Genomic DNA, 10,019 nt, shown 5'->3' on the forward strand with positions numbered 1-10,019 from the left:
TACCCCCTCCTTTCAGGGAGTTGTAGAGAGTGATGAGGTCTCCCCTGAGCCTCCTCTTCTCCAGGCTGAACAGCCCCAGCTCCCTCAGCCTCTCCTCGTAGGATCTGTGCTGGAGTCCCTTCACCAGCCTGGTTGCCCTCCTTTGGACCTGCTCCAGGACCTCAATATCCTTCCTGAACTGAGGGGCCCAGAACTGGACACAGGACTCGAGGTGTGGCCTCACCAGCTCTGAGTACAGGGGCAGAATCACCTCCTTGGACCTGCTGGCCACGCTGTTCCTGATACAGGCCAGGATGCCATTGGCCTTCTTGGCCACCTGGGCACACTGCTGGCTCATGTTCAGCTTCCTGTCAATCCCTGATTTACTGCTTAGGCAAAAAAGCAGCAGAGCTCTCCAAGACTGGGCAGGTGAAGACCCCTTCAGCACTCCTGATAGTTAACAAACTCAGGCATGCCTCACTGCCTTAGGAACATTTGTATCTTTCTTTTTTGATGAAAGCGACATTAAGAATTCCAGTAATTCACCACACCTACAACCAAAATTAATTGCAAACTAGAAATATTTGCATGAATGTTTTGCTGAAACAAAGAAAAGCTCTGCTAGCTTCTGCTTGGCATGAGACAAGTAATTTGATAATTTATATGGACAGAACCAAGCAAGGCATATTTCCAGATCTTTCCTAAATGAAACACAACCACAATATGACCTCCAGCATCTGGCAAAATAACCAGATATACTCGTGTTGCTACTATTTTCTTGAAGATTTTTGGAGATGGTTTTACAGTGGCATCCACAAACTGATACATAGTATCATATATTTTTATCCAACACATCCTTTTCCATTCTGTCAAAACCCCAAATAGAAGTGATAAATTCTAGAGCTTCACTGTATTTATGAGTATCACTTCTAGGAAAAAGGAGTATCTAAGAGAAACTAGTCCATAAACACACAAAAAAAATAAAAATCAATTGATGAAGTGTCATCCACTCTTCCAAATTGGTTGTTTAATGTTGGATCCATGATGGTGTTAAGGTTACAGGGTACGAAATCCATTTCTCTTTTTGTGCAAATAGATGAATTAATGTAGGTGTGGGGGCAATGGCTCTGGCATGAAGGACCAACTTCAAAAGGCACCTCAGACTAAAACAGCCACTATATCAAACCAAGTTCATACATATTGAGGGGACTGGACCTCTTGGAATGCAAATGCAAGCACACATGAATTATTTGACAAAACAATATATATAATTATTAAAGAAAGGGTTGACTTCAAAAGCTTGAACAATTTAATCTATTTGTGTAGTTGAAGTACAGAAAAAGGAGTCTTTTGCACATCAGAAGAAAGATCTGAATGCCCAAGACTGTGCCAAACACACATTTAATCTTGTAATAGAAAAAAGAAAGTTCAAAAATAAGCTAAATATGTGATGCTTGGCAAACCTCTTCTGTTAGATTGCTACAAGAAATTGAGCCCAACGTTATATTTTTCGAATCATCCCAACTGATAAAAAAAGGTATGCATAGCACTGAAACACAAAAAGTTTCACTTTCCATATTTCAAAGAATTCATTTAATAAAAGTGAATAATTAATAAGTGAAGTTTGCTCCTGGCAGCTTTATTTATGGCCCAAAAAAATAACATGAAAACAAAGAACAAACCTTGGCACACTGATAAAGTTTAAAGCAAAATAACTTCTAAGCAATCAGCAACAACTACAACTGTGCAAACCCTGCACAACATCAGGAACGTCAGAAAATCATCACTGCTTTGGGCATTCTCACAGAAAACCTGATAAAAAGCCAAGAGGTGCCTAGCTGTTATATAGCTGAAGTTTATGCAAAGATCACAGAAATGCTCTATCAATCTCAGCAGAGTAGACATTTGTCTGCAGTGCATTAGTACCACAAGAAAAATTGACTTCCTCTTGAACAAAGGAAAACAGATACTAACACATGAAAGCAGTAGCAAAAACCCGCAGATATTCAAGTGCAAGGGAGAAACTGATGCTCCAGAATTTAGAACAAAATACAGTTTGATCTGGCATTCAGTGAGCAAAAAAGACATACGCAAGTAATACAGTAAATTAAAACAGACACTTCACATGACTTCATATCAATAACAAGCTTTTTATATCTATTGAGATAGATATTAAATAGTTAAGTAAAAGTATCAACTGTGGATAATTCATTTAGGAGTTACAGCAAGAAAATTAACAAAAAAATTAAGATGTAAACAGCCATTTTAATATATTCATTCATTACATCTGCAGAAAACCTGAAATTTATATGCATTACATACTTACATACACAGAACACAATTCAATAGCAGAATTCTATAGTAAACATTTTGATTACTATGTAACTGCAGCAAGAAGCACTTTGCTAAGATCCTTAAAATATTCAGACCTGCAGAAAGTGCTGGGTGCTAGAGTTTTAGGATCTTGGCAGTTTCATGATGCAAATGAAGAAAAACTATTATTTGAATGGCAGACACAAATGTGTTACTCTATTTTAAGTAACATAACAATGATCTTCAGCTTCTTTATTTTTTTCCCCATTTTAATTGTGAGACAGATTTTCACTAACTTACCTTTTATCTTTCCACCCACACACATCATCAGAACTCATCATTCTGGAGATAAAACACAGTGAAAGGTATTTCTAATATATTATAATATATTCTAAATACCCTATCTAAAAATCAGTCCAGGGTAATACAGTGCTGTAAAATACCTCTGTGATTAGCAAAGTTTTAAAGTCAATTTGATAGGCTGACCACTAAATGTCTTAAGTATCACTATATCACTGGGTGAGCTGCTTGAACACAGGTATATTGGGAAAGCTATTAAGTACCATCTTTCCACATTCACTATTCCAACCATAGAAAATACATAGATAACGCATTAAACTGTGATAGAAATACCAAGCACAAGTTAATTACAGCAAAATAACTCAGAAATCAACTAAATGCCATAAATGTTGCAAGCAAAAAAAAATGTTGCAGTAGTGAAAAAAACTTTGCTTTTGATTACTGCAATAACCTTGGCAGTAACAGCATTACTACTCCTTCTATTATTTAGTGTATTATCCAGATTTCCCTCTCAGCCAGTAGGAGGGATTCACAGGAAAGCTACATTTGGGGGTGTAACACAAGCATATTTAACATTCTTACTTGCCCAAGTCACTGTACCACAGTACACTGAGAAGTGAGTAAAACCTGTCACACACACATCACCTGAGAGATAACTATATCAAACAGGAACTAAGAGGCACACAGACCTCACAAAACCCTAAGTTACCAGGCTGAGAAGAGCAGTGAGAGCCCAATTAAAAGAGGAAAATGGGAACAGGAGGAAACAACTTGAGTTGGTTGTTACTCAATGCAGTCAGCATGCCTGTAATTTGCATTCGCTTCCTGATCACTGCATTTCCCCACCAACATGTATGGTCTAGTTATCTACAAAAATTCTATGCAAACAGTATGAGTGGATACAGCACTTAAACTGAGAATAACTTCTGCTAGGATCTGCTCAAAAGCTTGAGCCAGTCGAAAGGCTGAGAACTGGACTGCCCTGTCAAAGAGTTGGTGAAAAAAAACAATTTCAAGAGGAATGGTCAAGAAAAGGATAGCAGAGAAAAAGTCAAACAGGCTACTCAGCAATACAGACACTGGGAAAGAGGTGTAAAACATAAAAAGGAAATTAATTTTTTTTTTTTTAATCCCCTGAACAGTCCAGAATTTTACAGAATTAAAGGCCTCGCTCTCACTTTTCTGTAGCCTTAAAGTACATTTGTAAGTGAATGACAGGTATGAATAAGATCTTAAAAGCATTTCCCCTGTCAGTTTTACTCTACACACATTAAAAGACTGATAACTAAGAAAGTTATAATTGTATTTTATTTATTCATGATACAAAAAAGCTTCACTACATAAATCTTCATACTTAATTAACCTGCATGATATATAGTTTCATTACATGAAATATGTACATGCTCCTTCAACTAGATGTCTTGAAATAATTGCCCAATATTAAAAAAGCAATACTCTCACCTTTCCACTGCTATGGATTTGCCACCCACCAAAGCAAACAGAGGTATGTGACACTACACAAGTGTCTTACAAACACTAAATTTTTCAGATGTTTGCCTTTCCTGATGTGCATTTCAACAGACGGACCTACCTTTTATTTCTGCAATCTTGGATTTCAAAGGCAAGGTATTTTTTTCTCTACTGCAATTTCATAAAACTTAGTTGGGAAGAGAGCTGCTTTTTTATTATTTTTTGGAAAGGACAGAGGCAAAGTCAATGGCTGTTACAGTATTTTAACTGATAAAACAATAACCTTGAGAGGATATAGTGTGTCAAACTGCTTTGAACTAAAACCAATACTCACAAATGGAAACATCACATGAAAAGCAGCATGTCAATTAACCTTTACAATTAACAATCTTGATTGTCCACATTTGAAAGAATATAATACAGTACAAAAAGAAAAGGTTTAAGTATACTTTCCTTAGATCATTTTGGCCAGTAACACATCAGTTGGAAAAGCACTGGTATAAAGAAAAAAAAAATCCAGGGGAAAACTCCCCCACCACCACTTCTGAAATCTAAAAAATAACAACATAAAGCTCTACAGAAATACAGCCAAAGATTCCTTTCACTCAAACAGTGATACACAGTTTAAGATGGCATAACACAATCTATTCTTAAATTCTTTCAGGTTTGATCAACTTTCTTTAGGACAAAAATACACATTTTGTTCTGAAACCTGAAGCATTCAGTATTTCAACTCCTGGAACATCCATTAAGCAATTTTCACTGGGCAGCAAATGAGAAGACAAGAGACTCATTACTGAGAAGTTTGTCCTTCAAATGCTATTAGGTCATTACTGCTACTAGAGATGGCAGCAGCAGTTCACGCCTACATTTTGGTCATCTAACACCCTTCCTGTAAAAATGTTCCTGCTACGTCTTCTCAGGCTTTACCATCTCTATTGTTCGCTGCATCCCCTTGATTTTTGGCAAAGAGACACACTTGAGCTCTTCAAATACACTTTGTCTGTGCCACAGAATTCAACTACTTCTTGCAGAATTATAAACCACTGAACAATAGTAGCCAAGAGATGCAAATACCTTTCCTTACTGCAGGCTTGCTTGCTACAGTTTGATCTGGGCAGACACTCTGAAGTGATGGACAGGATGAAGCTGATGCCACATTTTCACTGCCATCCTAGCAATACTCTCAGTATTGCAGGACTCTAAAGACCAAAATTCAGATGCTGCCAGAGAACTGCAAAGTTTGGGAAGGGGAACAACAGCTGCATCCTGTCACTGGAGTAGCATCCCTTCTGGGGACAGCACAGACTTTTAACTTGGAACACAGAGGTAAGGTTCTTCCTATCCTTATGAACAAGATTAAGACTGCAGGACCAAGATGTAGATACAAATGTTGAAGAAGAGAGCATAATTTTCTCACCTATGTTAACAACCTGCATTAGTAGCTGTTGTGATTGCTACAAAATGAGTAAGTGGGGTCCCAGAAGAAAAAGTCTAGTTCTTTGCTGCAACAGATCCCACACTGCTGTCTGTAAAATACCACATACAAAGATAATCTTTCACACCACATCATGTATTATCCTTTAGCAGTCAAATAAAATAAGAGATTCATCTGAGACCACTCTGTATCACTCTGCTTGGGCATTAGTGTTAAAATGTCAACAACTGACCACAGGTGATTACATCTGTCCATACTTTGCAACACATGACTCATTTGATACCATCTTTAATTATGTTACCTGCTGCCTTTTCAATGGACTCACCATCTCATACAGGGTGAAAAACAAACGACGTCCTGGTCTACAAAGTGAGCAAAGCTTTTTCACAAGATCTCCTTCTGAAGTTAGAATGTATAAAGTAGAAAAACACGAGAAAAACAATGTCTGGGAAGAGTACAAGTGAATACGGGGCTAATTTTATTATGCTTTGGAGAGGAGGTGAAAAAAGGGCACTAATATAAATTCGAGCATAAATTGGTTTTCTTCTTTCTCTGCCATGTGAAAGATGAAAATAATGGAGACTCAGGACCTAGAAGTTGTTGACTGCTGAACCACAACAGTGGGAGCAGTGACTGCCGAGCACGGGAGGAGGGCGAGGAACAGCAAACACAGGCGTTCCCAGATCCTTCCCAGCTCCTTCCTTGGCTCGTCACACAATGTTACCTCAGAACAGTCAAAGACTCGGATTCATCTTCCCACGCCACAAATTTGGGATAATAACACCTCTTATCTCCCAAAGCAATTGTAAAGCTACTTTTAGAAACTACGGTGGCTTAGGACAAGAGGGAAATTAATTCCCTCTCACACCCCAGGTTCAGATGGTTTACCATGCACAAAGGGAAGGCCCCATATCAGATAATTAAGGTAAAAGCATAATGAGCAGCTGCCTGACTCCTTTATCATCTCATACGTCGACCCAGGGAGAGGTCATGTTAAGAAAGCGCAGCCAAGACCCACCCCAACACCTACACATGAGGCCAAGAGCCAAGGTCACGACCACCAGCCTTGGCCCTAACATCTCCTGGTGCTGGGGGACTTGATCCCACACCACAAGCAACTCCGTGTGCCGCAGTAGCCTCCACCACACCTCACTCCCTTTCTGCCCTCAGAAATCAGAAGTTACGTTCGCCGAGCAACGAGGAGGGACCTACATAGGAGCCGTGCCTAAATAAGGGCTCGGAGCGAGGCGTTCGCACTCGATACCCGCTCAACCAGTTTGCTGCCCGGGTTGGCCAACCAGCAGAGGCAGGCCCGGGCACCGCTGAAAATGAGGTTTATAAATCGCTCCCTCCCCGCTCTCCACTTCGGGACAAAACCAAGCTGCCGCCCTCCCCGCCAGCACCGCCGGCAGTCGGGAAAATCGCGGCGGCACACGCGGCTGCCGGGCCAGCCCGACCCACCGCACAAAAGCCGCCTCCCGGCAAACACCTCCCGTACCACAATAGGCGGCACAGGAGGGGAAGGGGGACACCGGGGACCCGGGGCGAGATTCGCTCAGCGTCGCCTCCCGGCGTCAGCGCCCCCGCGGCTCCCGCCGAAGATAACCCGCCACATCCCTCACCGGGTCGGGGCCACCGCTCCCCACCTCCGCGGCCCCAGGCCCGGACGAGATGGCGGCCGGACCTTCATCGCCGGCCGGCACCTGCCAGGCAGGAGGAGGAGGGACCCTCGCCTGCCGCCCCTTGTGGCTCCGGCAGCCCCGGCCCGCGGCGGGAAAGGACGGGACGGCTCCGGGGGTAGCGAAGGCAGGCGGGTGGGTGGGCGAGCCGCCGTTCTCCAGCATCTTGCGGTGCCGCAGACTCATCCCCTACCTGTCGCCCGCGGGTAACTGCGCGCAGCCCCCGGCTCCGCCATCTTCCTCGGCCGGTGGCGACCTCCGAGTTCTGCCGCCGGCGCTGCGCTCCGCTCTGCTCCGCGGCGCCCAGCGGCCGCCGCACAGGCGCACTGCCCGCCCCCGCGGCACCTGACACCGTGCGGCGGGCGGGGAGGAGGAGCGGCGACTGGGCCGGGCACGGCGGCCGACGGCAACCCCGGTGCCGCTCGATGGCGACTCCGCTCCTGCTGCCTCCTCCGCGGGGCGGGGGTGGCTGCCGCGCCGCCAGGTGCTGCCGCTCCCCGCCCCGCCCCGGGGCGCTGAGGGCGGGGGGTGGGTGGGGGGACCCGCCGGTAGAGCCTCGCCCAACCCTGGCTCCTGCTGCATCCCCCGGCGGGACGGGGAAGGCCTGCCCGGCCCACCGCCCTCCTGGGCACTTTGGGCCGCGAGGTTCAGTCGGAACCAGGTTTGGTGATGGCACCTTTAATCGGTTTGTCTCGGAAAGCCAAAGGAGGTCCTGCTGTTTTTTCCGGTTGTTCTAGATTTTTTTTTTTTTTCCTATCCAGCTGCCTCGGTGGCATCGATGGCACTGGGGAGGGGCACAAGTGTGTTCTCCCCACCCGAGTTGCTGCCGGTGGTCACTCACATGCAGACCTGCGGGAGGGGCTCTGCTCACCCTGTACTCAGCTTTAGAGGAGGTGAAATAAATTCACGTCATCTTTTTTTTTTTTTTCCTTCTAAACATTTATATGCTAGCTGTCAAAAAACCCCAAGCCACAACCAAACCAAACCAAACCAAGTTTAAGACACTGTTTGTTTGTTTTGCTCCTCCCTTGCCGTTTTTCGCTGCCTCTTGACCTTGATGGGACCCTGCACTTCACTGCAGAAACACCCAGGGCCTCTGGGCCTGTGGCCTTGGGGCAGCTCCTACTCCACTGCCTTGAAATGTTGCCAGAAATGCTGCTAGACACCAAAAAACCCTTACTGCTTCACCTCCAATGCCAGCTTACCAAAACTGAACTTTAAGACTTATTTAATATTCACACTTTCCATTCTTAGCTTTTTTGTTCTGTTCTTTCTGTCTAGCAATTCTATTCCTGTCATATTCTTCTTTAGACAAAAATACAGATTACAGTCAATGTAAGAGGGTGGAGGAGGAAAGTATTTTCCCTTTTTTTTTTTTTTTTTTTTTTTTTTAGCATAGAATCACAGAATGTTTTGGGTTGGAAGGAATCTTAAAAATTATCTAGTTCTGCCCCTCCTGCCATGGTCAGGGACAACTTCCACTAGACCAGGTTTCTCCAAGCCCCATCAACTTGGCCTTGAACAGCTTCTCTGGGCAACCAGTGTCTCACCACCCTCAGAGTAAAGAATTTCTCATATTTAGTTCAAATCTATCCTCTTTCAGTTTGAAATTTATCCCTCATCCTATCACTACATGTCCTTGCAAAAAGGGCATGTGCAGATTATACCACACTGTAAAAATTTGGTTTGCTTCCTGTTGTGTCTCTCAGTAAATGGCTATTTCTTAATAAGTGCAAATTAATCTGTTGGGGCACTGGTGAACAATTTGTCTTCCATCTGTACATTCAAGTGGTGTCTTTTGTCTGTGCATTCATACACCTCTGTGAATGTTTAACAAGACAGATTTTGGTTTTGTTGGTGCATATAGTAAAAAGTATTACTAATGTTTCTTTATCAGTGAGGTTTAGTTTTCCTTGTTCATAACTCTGCCTGATTTAAAAAGTGTCAATTGATGTTTTCATTCCAGCTGTTTCTCAGGCTAAACTTCTGTCAAGGAGCTCCACTTAAAACTACTCTACTTATCTAAAGATGAAACTGTACTGTATTGCTTATGTCACAGAAGATATATCCTACCTGTCAAACTGTAGCTGTGCCTCCCGATTTCCAGGGGGTCCTTTGGTAACGAAACCAAAAGAATGATGACTGTCCTGTGATCTTAAATAAGATTCAGCTTGTTGGTGCCTGATGAACACATGGGAAGAGCAGCAGGTCTCAGTGCAGGTTACATGGGCTTAGCACCGAGGGAAAGGAAACAGAGAGGATGAGTTTCCAGACTGGCCATTAGGAAAGCAGGGAATGGATGTGGGGGGTGTTAATGGAAACAGAAAAGGTGGAGAAGTATAGCCAGAAGCTGGAGAAGGGGATATTGGGAGTGTCTGCAGTGAGGGTATTTGGGCAGGAGCTGGTGGATGACTGGATGGGGGTGGACGGGACCACAGGAGAATCTGCCCCAGGGAATTTGAGCCCGTCAGTGCTGACTCTTTAAGTGGCAGTGAAGCCCTTAAGCACAGCGTGTCACATGGAGAAATAACCAGGCTCCTTCAGCTGTAATCTTCTCTGATAGCTGGCTCACAGCCTCGCCAATATACAGGCTGGGGGAAAAAGGTCTTAAAGAAAACTTGAAGAAACTGTATGGAAAACATAAAAACTCAAAAAACCTCCCCCTATGATATTGTATATTTAGTATGTGATATGAGTCAGTTTTGAAATTACTTTGTGGAGTGGTTTTTCCACAAGACTTCTGCCTCATTTGATGCAAAGGATGTGTTTAATTAATGTATAGTTCTTCAATGTTTCTCTTCATTTTCATCATGTGAAGTGGAATCTTTCATGTCATATTC

At 43.5% G+C, this 10,019-nt stretch overlaps 1 protein-coding gene across 2 annotated transcripts in view; it reads right to left on the reverse strand.

Moving 5' to 3' along the window:
* MAP7D2 (MAP7 domain containing 2) overlaps positions 1-7,680 on the reverse strand; it is an 82,632-nt gene extending 74,952 nt beyond the window's left edge. For both annotated transcript variants that reach the window (XM_071749569.1, XM_071749558.1), the window contains exon 1: positions 7,373-7,680. In XM_071749569.1, coding sequence (XP_071605670.1) covers positions 7,373-7,415 — 43 coding nt within the window. In that variant the 5' untranslated portion in view covers positions 7,416-7,680. The remainder of the gene's footprint in view (positions 1-7,372) is intronic.
* Between the last annotated feature and the right edge of the window lie 2,339 nt (positions 7,681-10,019).

This window comes from Heliangelus exortis, chromosome 1, assembly GCF_036169615.1.
Source record: "Heliangelus exortis chromosome 1, bHelExo1.hap1, whole genome shotgun sequence".
NCBI classification, from domain to species: Eukaryota; Metazoa; Chordata; class Aves; order Apodiformes; family Trochilidae; genus Heliangelus; species Heliangelus exortis.